At 37.4% G+C, this 12,327-nt stretch overlaps 1 protein-coding gene across 1 annotated transcript in view; it reads right to left on the reverse strand.

Moving 5' to 3' along the window:
- The window catches only part of LOC110448543, a 13,981-nt gene extending 4,244 nt beyond the window's left edge, over positions 1 to 9,737 (reverse strand). The window contains exons 1-2 of the mRNA XM_021494831.1: positions 9,625 to 9,737; positions 220 to 596 (exon numbers count right to left, since the gene is read on the reverse strand). Coding sequence (XP_021350506.1) covers positions 220 to 583 — 364 coding nt within the window. The 5' untranslated portion in view covers positions 584 to 596; positions 9,625 to 9,737. The remainder of the gene's footprint in view (positions 1 to 219; positions 597 to 9,624) is intronic.
- Positions 9,738 to 12,327: the final 2,590 nt, after the last annotated feature.

Here is a 12,327-nt window from a genome sequence, read left to right on the forward strand (position 1 = left end):
CCCCCTCTCTCTCTCTCTCTATCTACCAAAGAAAAAGAAAAGATTAAAAAACATCTCTCAGATGCAATTTCTGGGTCTTGTACACGCTTGTGCATTGAAATAATTTTGTATGGCATTTATGATATATTTGAATGACACAGCTTTGCAAGGAAACAGCATAATGCGCGCTATATATATGTATACGTATGAAAAAGACGGTAATTGTTATAATATTCTTACCAAGCAGTCCGAATGGAAACCAGAGGGTGTAAGCATCGTCTATGCGGAGTGTGTTTTGCTTGTTCGGGTCCTGGATCCGTTCGTTAGCGTTCCTCACCAGAAACGGCATCCGGAACAAATCTACGATGTAGCCGACCCCTAACAAACCGAAGGTAAAGAAATAAAGAATTCCCCATCCGGGTCTGTTCAGGTAGAAATGATGGGCGCCAACTAGTCCTAGAGCAAAGTGAAGGACGTATGCCTCCACTATGGACTTCTGTTGAAATGTTCTCATTGGATTCTGGACGACATGGTGGGAAACCGGATAACTAGCTCCATACGACGGGACCTGTACCGGGGCTGCCCCGGCTTCAGCACGCTTCATTGGTTTGGCTGGTCTGAAATTTGAAAGAAATATGTCTTGATTTTCATTTCAATCAACGAACATTTAAAATATAATCAGTAACATCACTGACTTACTGACAAATCATCTTAGAGGCGACTTGTTTAAGACACTCCAGATCATAATACCAATATGCGTTAATAGTAATCGTCGTAGAGGCCACCTGTTTAATGCCTTGGTAGCAATTTGTCTTTGTGGCCGTTTAAGTAAGTCAATATACCCACTGACTTGTGGACATGATCATCTGTCCTAATGGTCGTCTGCCGTAATGGTCGTCTGTCCTAATGGTCGTCTGCCGTAATGGTCGTCTGTCCTAATAGTCGTCTGCCGTAATGGTCGTCTGTCCTAATGGTCGTCTGTCCTAATCGTCTGTCCTAATGGTCGTCTGCCGTTATGGTCGTCTGTCCTAATGGTAAATATCTTAAAGGCCACTTTTGAAGTGGCAACATGTATAGTGTCTCAATGACCATCGTTTCAGTGGCCATTTGTAAAATATCGTAATGATTGCCGTCTTACAGCACCATTATCGCGTAATATCTTAATGACCACCGTGTTCGTGGCCACCTGCAAAATATCTTAATGGCAAATGCTTAAGTTACCACCTGTCTAAGACATTACTTGCATTAGTAACATGTGTTGGTGACCATGCGTCTTAGTGGCTACCGGTCTTAATGCCAGCTGTCTTAGAGGCCACATGTAAAATGTCATAATTGCCACTGTCTTAATTTCCACCTGTATCAGACATTTCTTTAATTAGCAATACGTTTTTGATGACCATCCGTCTAACAGGCTAACTGTCTTAATGACAACTGTCGTCTTAGTGGCCACATGTAAAATGTCTTAGTGGCCATATGTAAATGTCTTAGTGGCCACATGTAAAAAGTCTTAGTGGCCACATGTAAAATGTCTTAGTGGCCACATGTTAAATTTCTTAGTGGCCACATGTTAAATGTCTTAGTGGCCACATGTAAAATGTCTTAGTGGCCACATGTAAAATGTCTTAGTGGCCACATGTAAAATGTCTTAGTTGCCACATGTAAAATGTCTTAGTGACCACATGTAAAATGTCTTAGTACATGTACCACTGCATTAGTAGCAATATGTAAAATGTCTTAATTGTCATATGTAAAATGTCTTAATTGTCATATGTAAAATGTCTCAGTGTCTATTTGTAAAATGTCTTAGTGGCTGCCTGTCTTAATTTCAACAGACTCAGTGACCACATCGAAAATGTATTAATTACAATCTGTCTTAGCTGTCACCTGTATCAGAAACTTATAAATATATCAGTGTTAATCTGCGAGAAAAGTAGATTGCGCATTTGAAAAAAAAAGGTCATAATATACATTCAAACAAATAACATAAGGTTACATTCTTTTTTTACTTCGCGGAGCAAAATCATCACCAACAAAAATATTTTGATTTGTAGTATATATAATACCTTGATCGGCGTGCTAGCTTAGTCAGATTTGGGAGTTTAAAACAATTATCAATACAGTACAATTCACTACTGCTGTGCCTTCTATTTCTCCTCCCAATTTTAGGAAAATGGCTTCCAACATCAAATGAAGAGGTACGTCGCCCTTTTCTCCTGGCACTATGGGACTTTTTTGTACACACTTTTTGGTGTTCATTTTTATGTTGTATATCGAACGCGACACCACCATTTTCTCTACATGCAGCTCCGCCAACAATTTCTCGACAAATAACGTTTGACTTATTTTGGCGGTAAATGTCATCATGTCCGGCTGTATAGTGATCACGTGAAAGAAGTGATCTTGCGGGAGTAAGAGGGTACGCCCTTTTCTTGGTAATTTTGTGATGTAAAATCCCACCGTAAGAGGCTCCATCGTTAGATAATTCCCGCGCACGTACAGGCCGATGAACCTTCCGTTTTCGTGACGATTTTTTCCTCGGAATGGCGGCAAAAGCCGCGCGGTGTTTTAAAAGAACCATTTCTGATTTATGAAGCAGGCGACACACAATATAAAATGTAAGTCAATGATTTTGATGTGATATAAAGATTAAAGAGCTTTGTCCTGCTACGTCCAGTATTTGTCACGCTTTATATTGTTAATTCATATTACTCATTCGGTACATCTCGGCCTACTGGAAAGAAAGATGCAAACTAACCGGGAAGCTCCGAATAATATACCGTTGCCTGCAGCTGTGACCGCCATTTTTGATAGACGATTTTTCACTTGCTAATCTCCTTTTATGTGTTTCGGACGGGGGATTGACGCGAGAGGTTACTAGAGGCCAGACTAAGTTAATTCTGCGTTTGTATACTGAACTATGGTGGCATATTTCTGCCATCCACTTGCGACTTACGAGTTACGTATGTCGACATAATTATTGAAAGATGTCGACATAATCTGAGAATATGTCGACATAATCTGAGAAGATGTCGACATAACTGTTAAATTATGTCGACATATTATCACATTTGCCGAGATAATTTTGCCGAGATAATTATCTCGTAAGTGGGTAACTCGGCTTTTTATCGTGTTAATGCTCGGGTGTGACATCGACTTACCACTTACGACTTGCCACTTACGACTTATTTATGTCGACATCCTAGTAGATTATTGCCGACTTACCAAAACGAGGCTTGTGCACGAGGACCGCGAAGGTGGGCTGATGGTGACTGAACAGTGGTGACTATACTGGTGAGTAACTTGGTAAAATCAATGTAAATATGGGAAATCAAAGATATGGATATTACAGTAGGTTACTATGATGTACAGAGTTTATCAATCAAAGAGGGATTTTACATAAATAAGTCGTAAGTGGCAAGTCGTAAGTCGATGTCACACCCGAGCATTAACACGATAAAAAGCCGAGTTACCCACTTACGAGATAATTATCTCGGCAAAATTATCTCGGCAAATGTGATAATATGTCGACATAATTTAAAAGTTATGTCGACATCTTCTCAGATTATGTCGACATATTCTCAGATTATGTCGACATCTTTCAATAATTATGTCGACATACGTAACTCGTAAGTCGCAAGTGGATGGCAGAAATATGCCACCATACTGAACATGTATTTTTTACGTTAAGATTTGTATGTTATATCGTCCTACTTTAATTAAAAGTGGCGATTAATTTCAAACAATATTCGTTCAAATGTTTTGAAGTTAATTCTGTATAAGGAATCTAAAACCTAAGTATATGTATCGTATGGCATAAAATCGCGCTCCTTTTTACCTTTTGTACCTACATAGTAACTCTTTAAGGCGGTACCTCCCAATGCAAATGTCTTCATGTGAACTTTAACGTTTTTATTACGTCAAACCGTGAATAAACAAATAAACAAACAAACACATTTTACCTATTTGTCTATATGTTTAAGCCCTATCAATTGTTTAAGACAGAAATATGAAACACAAAATTATAATTCATTTGGCCTGAACATTGAATACGATGAGCTGGTATAGTTAGCATACACTACATACACATGTACTTACCTTTATTGAGGAATAAAAGTCATACATTTGTACATTTAAGACAAAATTTTAGCATATATGATGCAAACATGTCTGTGTCTTAATTAATTGCAGAATTTCTATTTTAGTACTACCAAGTGATTACAGGTAATTATGAGACCCCCTGCCAAGGAGATCCTACTACACAGGAGAAACGTGAGCTTGCAAGACGTTATATATATATATATATATATGGTCGCTAAAGGGGATAGTTATAGCACGTACGCTGGTGCAAGACCTATCAATCTCTACTTTGCTAGGAGGAGAAACAGGTTAGTATAAAACTAATGTATGCCAACCAGTAAAATGTGTATTTCATAAAGGTAGAATTCTGAGCGAATTTTAACTTAAGATAATTTTTAAGAAAAAAAAATAATGTTAATAAATTATTGACACGATAGCAAAACCTAGAGAGATAACAAAATGATGACAAAATATCTATAGATCGAAGTGCGCCCCGATATAAGAGCGCAGGGGTCTGAATATCGGAATTCAGATTAGACAGAAAACGCCCTTGTTTTAATTTACTTTATTTTGAGTCATTTACATATAAACAGGAAGCATCAGCCCTTCGGAAATCAGGAAAACTAATACCAAACTTACCCACCCTACTCCCATCCCCCTCTTTCCATCATGGGTATAAAACAACTCGTACACGTATGAAGCATATATCCTTACACATGAGTAAATGTGTGTAATGTTATGCATATTAATGTACATACTAGCTTTTATGTCATTTTTCCTTTAAGGTAGCAGGTGCCAGTGAATCATTTATAATAGCGAACAAGAGTTCCAATCAGAGTAGGCTTGACTTGGGAGTATTCTCCCTTCCCTTTCATTATGCAACGATCTCCAATAACATCATCTTCAACCTGTTGAAGGCGGGTATTATAAAGAAGGAGTAAAAGTGCACAACAAGTCTTTCAAAGCATAGTAAGCTTGACGATGATTAAATGCAACTTGAACAATTTAACAGATTTTATAATTGAAAACTTAATTTTATACCAAGAAATGTAAACTGATTGAACATGGTCATAAAATAGCTCAAAATCGTTAGTCCTATCAGATTTCTTTTTAAATAGCATTAAAAAGCGACTTGTTAATCTAACCAGGATTACCTGGCTTCAGATATGGTTGTGGGAATCGTGTAACCAAGTTTCCTATGCTAATTGGTGCATTATCTCAAATATTCTGAAAAATGAATCCCATATTATACTTTCAGTATGGAAATTAGAGAAATGACAGATATTCAGCACTTAAACTCAATGTGTGTTAATGCTAATGACGATGGATATAAACGAGTCTAGCTGTGACACATTAAATTTCAAATTTAAAAGCATATTTTATTAAAAATATGCTGAGGGAAAAATCTTCTGATTTCAAGGCTTTTCTGTTATTAAGTGTTCACAAACCTGGTTATGTGGTTTTAAGAATGGTAATCAGAAAGTTGGACAATGGCTTGGATGAGCAACAAGCAGATGAGCTTAACATAAGGGGTTTTGTAATGTGTCTACTGTTCGTGATACTAAGTGACGGGTTATTGGTAGAGTGTCTACTGATCGTGATACTAAGTGACGGGTTATTGGTAGTGTCTACTGTACGTGATACTAAGTGACGGGTTATTGGTAGAGTGTCTACTGTACGTGATACTAAGTGACGGGTTATTGGTAGAGTATCTATTGTACGTGATACTAAGTGGCGGGTTATTGGTAGAATGTCTACTGTACGTGATACTAAGTGACGGATTATTGGTAGAGTGTCTACTGATCGTGATACTAAGTGACGGGTTATTGGTAGTGTCTACGGTACGTGATACTAAGTGTTGGGTTATTGGTAGTGTGTCTACTGATCATGATACTTAGTGACGGGTTATTGGTAGAGTGTCTACTGTACGTGATACTAAGTGACGGGTTATTGGTAGTGTCTAATGTACGTGATACTAAGTGACGGATTATTGGTAAAGTGTCTACTGTACGTGATACTAAGTGACGGGTTATAGGTAGAGTGTCTACTGTACCTGATACTTAGTGACGGGTTATTGGTAAAGTGTCTACTGTACGTGATACTAAGTGACGGGTTATTGGTAGTGTCGACTGTACGTGATACTAAGTGACGGTTTATTGGTCGAGTGTCTACTGTACGTGATACTAAGTGACGGGTTATTGGTAGAGTGTCTACTGTACGTAATACTTAGTGACGGGTTATTGGTAGAGTGTTTACTTTACGTGATACTTAGTGACGGGTTATTGGTATAGTATCTACTGTACGTGATACTAAGTGACGGGTTATTGGTAGAGTGTCTACTGTACGTGATACTAAGTGACGGGTTATTGGTAGAGTGTCTACTGTACGTGATACTAAGTGACGGGTTATTGGTAGAGTGTCTACTGTACGTGATACTAAGTGACGGGTTATTGGTAGAGTGTCTACTGTACGTTATACTAAGTGACGGGTTATTGGTAGAGTGTCTACTGTACGTGATACTAAGTGACGGGTTATTGGTAGAGTGTCTACTGTACGTGATACTAAGTGACGGGTTATTGGTAGAGTGTCTACTGTACGTGATACTAAGTGACGGGTTATTGGTAGAGTGTCTACTGTACGTGATACTAAGTGACGGGTTATTGGTAGAGTGTCTACTGTACGTGATACTAAGTGACGGGTTATTGGTAGAGTGTCTACTGTACGTGATACTAAGTGACGGGTTATTGGTAGAGTGTCTACTGTACGTGATACTAAGTGACGGGTTATTGGTAGAGTGTCTACTGTACGTGATACTAAGTGACGGGTTATTGGTAGAGTGTCTACTGTACGTGATACTAAGTGACGGGTTATTGGTAGAGTGTCTACTGTACGTGATACTAAGTGACGGGTTATTGGTAGAGTGTCTACTGTACGTGATACTAAGTGACGGGTTATTGGTAGAGTGTCTACTGTACGTGATACTAAGTGACGGGTTATTGGTAGAGTGTCTACTGTACGTGATACTAAGTGACGGGTTATTGGTAGAGTGTCTACTGTACGTGATACTAAGTGACGGGTTATTGGTAGAGTGTCTACTGTACGTGATACTAAGTGACGGGTTATTGGTAGAGTGTCTACTGTACGTGATACTAAGTGACGGGTTATTGGTAGAGTGTCTACTGTACGTGATACTAAGTGACGGGTTATTGGTAGAGTGTCTACTGTACGTGATACTAAGTGACGGGTTATTGGTAGAGTGTCTACTGTACGTGATACTAAGTGACGGGTTATTGGTAGAGTGTCTACTGTACGTGATACTAAGTGACGGGTTATTGGTAGAGTGTCTACTGTACGTGATACTAAGTGACGGGTTATTGGTAGAGTGTCTACTGTACGTGATACTAAGTGACGGGTTATTGGTAGAGTGTCTACTGTACGTGATACTAAGTGACGGGTTATTGGTAGAGTGTCTACTGTACGTGATACTAAGTGACGGGTTATTGGTAGAGTGTCTACTGTACGTGATACTAAGTGACGGGTTATTGGTAGAGTGTCTACTGTACGTGATACTAAGTGACGGGTTATTGGTAGAGTGTCTACTGTACGTGATACTAAGTGACGGGTTATTGGTAGAGTGTCTACTGTACGTGATACTAAGTGACGGGTTATTGGTAGAGTGTCTACTGTACGTGATACTAAGTGACGGGTTATTGGTAGAGTGTCTACTGTACGTGATACTAAGTGACGGGTTATTGGTAGAGTGTCTACTGTACGTGATACTAAGTGACGGGTTATTGGTAGAGTGTCTACTGTACGTGATACTAAGTGACGGGTTATTGGTAGAGTGTCTACTGTACGTGATACTAAGTGACGGGTTATTGGTAGAGTGTCTACTGTACGTGATACTAAGTGACGGGTTATTGGTAGAGTGTCTACTGTACGTGATACTAAGTGACGGGTTATTGGTAGAGTGTCTACTGTACGTGATACTAAGTGACGGGTTTTTGGTAGAGTGTCTACTGTACGTGATACTAAGTGACGGGTTATTGGTAGAGTGTCTACTGTACCTGATACTTAGTTTTTCGTTATTGGTAGAATGTCTACTGTACTTTATACTAAGTGTTGGGTTATTGGTAGGGTGTCTACTGTACCTTATACTTAGTTTTTCGTTATTGAAGTTAATAAGCGTTGTGTTATTGGTAGAGTGTACACTGTACGTTATACTAAGTGTTGGGTTATTGGTAGAGTGTCTACTGATCGTGATACTAAGTGTTGGGTTATTGGTAGAGTGTCTACTCTACCTGATACTTAGTTTTTCGTTATTGGTAGAGTGTCTACTGTACGTTATACTAAGTGTTGGGTTATTGGTAGAGTGTCTACTGTACCTGATACTTAGTTTTCGTTATTGAAGTTAATAAGCGTTGTGTTATTGGTAGAGTGTACACTGTACCTTAAACTTAGTGTTGGGTTATTGGTAGTATGTCTACTATACTTGATACTCAGTCAACAATTTTTATACAACAGGATTTGTAGGTTTAAGTTCTGCATTTTGAGGACAAAGAAACACCTTGGATGCCAAACAAAATTTACAAGATCGATTTGGAAAGCATAAATTTAAATGTACGCTTCATACACACTCACGATTTCTATTTATACAAAAAAAAGGACATTCACTGTCAAGTTGTTATTTTTAGGACAATATCTGGAGTACGAGGCCTACCGATCATGGATTCTGTACGTATATGAACCACGAAGGGAGTCCATGACTTAGTGTCATTAGACATGTATCAATTTCACACCCCTATTTCTTATTTTTCTTATCAATTCATTTCCAAACCACTCCATATTGACAAAACTTCACACTAAAGATACGAAGGTAATATAATAAGGTTTTACTGTGTTAACATTTTTAAGATAAACGCCAGGATGGCAATTTTCATTTCACTAATTTTTTTATTGATATTTGTTTGCACATAATTAGCGTACGTTTATGCACCAACCACAATATCAGCAATACAGTATAGTAAAAACCTCGTTATACTGCCACTAGTTATCCAGCAAAGTGTTGACATTATAAAAGGGTTTGGCGATAATAGACGGAGACATGTAAAGGAATGCTGAAGGAAAAGGCACAAAGGGAGAAAAGGGAGAAAGGGAACCTTTGAATACGCTATTGATATAGTAAGAAACGTAACGCAGATAAATAGACGTCGAGTTTTTGCTGTCTATAGATATGTTATATCTACCTCTGTTTTCATATTTACATCTGCTATACATCAAATCCTACGTCAGGGTTTTCCATATAATACATACGAATATACAAATATAGAACATTTACATATATTACAAAATCATTATTGTTAAATTCGTTGTTTAGTTAAGCCATGACCAACGTTGCAAGTACGTTGTCAATGTAAATATTATCTCTAACTGCATACAATTGCATACAATACCGTCATACGTGCAAAGTTCATTGTTGCACCGATGCATTATAACGTATACAAATATAAGTGTTTTATGTCGCAAATGTACATTAAGGTATATCAATTTTTTTTTTTAAATACTCACCTCACTCTTTCCTGTAATATCAAATGTAAACTTTAGAGTTTGAAGTCCTCCTTGTCATTTGTACACAAATATTTTAAATAGATCATGTGAGCTTTGTGACGTCACATACCCGGTAAGCCTCACCTGACTGGGTATTCCGTAAATAATCTACAAGCCCATATAGTCTATTTCAAAAACGTTCTTTAAAATTAAAAACACGATACTACAGGTGACAATATGAACCACACTCTTAAAGTGACTAGTAAATATCTACAGTACTATCAATATAAAAGCAGTAATATAAAGCTTACGTATATATTCACTCATTTACTAGGGGGAAAGCTATTATGCTTGTATGGTTACCCTGTATTTCTTATAGTCACTTCAAATAATAGACTTTGTATCGGTGAATACAAATGTTTACTGAAACAGACTTTAACGGTACAGTTATTTTTAGCTCTGATTCATTGTATTGTAAAATAGATCTGATATTCTCACTGTCATGTGCAAACAGAATTTCGAAACATCAGCTATTTAACTACGTTTACTAGTTACGTTCGTCCATCGTCGATGTAGGTATACAATACGTATGTTATGTTGATCGAACGAAGCTAAAGGCTGACCGCATTTTGGTGTACTTTACTCTCTAGGACATAACTACTGACTAAGATTCTCGCCTCGATAAGCTTAATATAACCTCTATAACATTCGACTAGCTAGCTGATACCCGTCACCATTGTCAAAAATTACGTGAACTTCCTTACATATTATTGTTCAATATATATTAACTTTAATATCATTTAAATGATTAATCAAGCATATCATTTAAATGAATAATTTATCAATAGTGGCCTTTGTGGTGAAATACTTTGGTGTACAAAGCATTGTTAGTTTAATGCTGAAATAGAACTTTTTTTTTCAACTGATTGAAACATCCCAATTAATAACTAATACTACGCCAATACTACGCCAGTACTGTTGTTTCTTTAATTAAAATCACAAGAAACGTGAAAATAGTTTTACTTATTTAGAAAAAACAATAAATTGTTTGGAAAAAAGTAGCTGAGCCCTGTTTAAGCTTGCAATGCTTTGAAGAACTGGACAATTTATACGTTGTACGCGGCGTTTTGTAATATGCATATACAGTTTTACGTACGTCCAATCGTCTTAAAGGGTTACTATTGTCTTCCCGTTTATAGTTTGGTGTCTCCAAAAACTCTCTTGTAGTCTTTCCTTTTATGATATTTGTTCTCCTTTCTATTGTTTTGGTATCTCATAGGTTGTTGTTGTTCTCCTTTCTATTGTTTGTGTATCTCATAGGTTGTTGTTGTTCTCGTTCCTGATTTTGTTTATTTTGTTATTTACTCAGTTTCTGTTTTTGTCTTTCGCTTTGTGTTGATGTTTAAGCAGTTCTTGTTTGATTTCGGGTTTTTTTGTTTTCGTTTCTTCTCAGTTCCTGTTCCATGTAGTCTTTCATTTTACTTTGGCGTTCTTCTGTTGTTGTATTTTTATTGTTTTATTGTTTGCTAAGTTCCTGTTCCATGCTGCCTCATTTTGTTTTGGTGAATCCTATGTTTTTGTATGTTTTACTGATTTGCTGTATCTTCAGGTCATGATGTTGTCTTTCCTTTTGCTTTGGCGTCTCGGGTGTTGTTTTCTTTTCTATTATTTTGCTGTCACTTCAGTTCCTGTTTCATAGTGTCTTTCATTCTGTTTGTTGTATCCTGTGGTGTTGTGGGTTGTACTGATTTGCTGTATCTTCAGGTCATGATGTTGGCTTTCCTTTTGCTTTGGCGTCTCGGGTGTTGTTTTCTTTTCTATTATTTTCCTGTCTCTTCAGTTCCTGTTTCATAGTGTCTTTCATTCTGTTTGTTGTATCCTGTGTTGTTGTATGTTTTATTGTTTTACTGTCTCCTCAGGTCATGTGGCTTGCTTTCCATTTGTTTTGCAGTCTTCTAAGGTTCTGTTGTTGTATTTCCTTTTGTTTCGGTGTGTCCTGTTTTGTTGCCTTTTCTGTTGTTGTTTCTTTTGTCTCTTCATGTCCTGTATTGTTGTCTTGCCTTTTGTTTTGGCGTCTCCTGCGAAATTGACTTTCCTTTTGTTCTGGCGTCTCCTGTATTTTTGTCTTGTCTTTTGTTCTGGCGTCTCATGTGAAGTTGACTTTCCTTTTGTTCTGGCGTCTCCTGTGAAGTTAACTTTCCTTTTGTTCTGGCGTCTCCTGTATTGTTGTCTTGCCTTTTGTTCTGGTGTCCCCTGTGCTGTCCTGTTGTTTGTGTCTTAGTGTGTCTGCGGAGAAAATACACGAGTCTATTGCATATGTCGGTCTCTCGTAGTAAGAGTGTTAATCAAAGTAAGGCAACGTATAAAATATCTTAACACGTCAAAGGACATCAGGAGTTAACAGAGCTAAATGAAACGATTCTTGTGTTAGACGGGAGCTGTACCGAACTTAATGGCAATCTCTGTAAATCTAAACTTTTATAGGGAAGAGAGAACCAACTCTATATAACAAAATATAACTGGAATAAGAGGTGATGTATTTATAAACATGTGTGTGAAGTTTCGTGACAATTGGATAAGAAATGAATTTTGTAGTGCAATTTTAATCAAATTCTATTTATAGTATCGATTACCTAGTATTTGACCACAGAAGGCCGAAACGCAAACTGGAATAAGAGATAATGTGTATAAGCACATTGTGTTAAGTTTCGTGACGATTGGAAG

This window comes from Mizuhopecten yessoensis, unplaced genomic scaffold (assembly GCF_002113885.1).
Source record: "Mizuhopecten yessoensis strain PY_sf001 unplaced genomic scaffold, ASM211388v2 scaffold4121, whole genome shotgun sequence".
Classification (NCBI taxonomy): domain Eukaryota; kingdom Metazoa; phylum Mollusca; class Bivalvia; order Pectinida; family Pectinidae; genus Mizuhopecten; species Mizuhopecten yessoensis.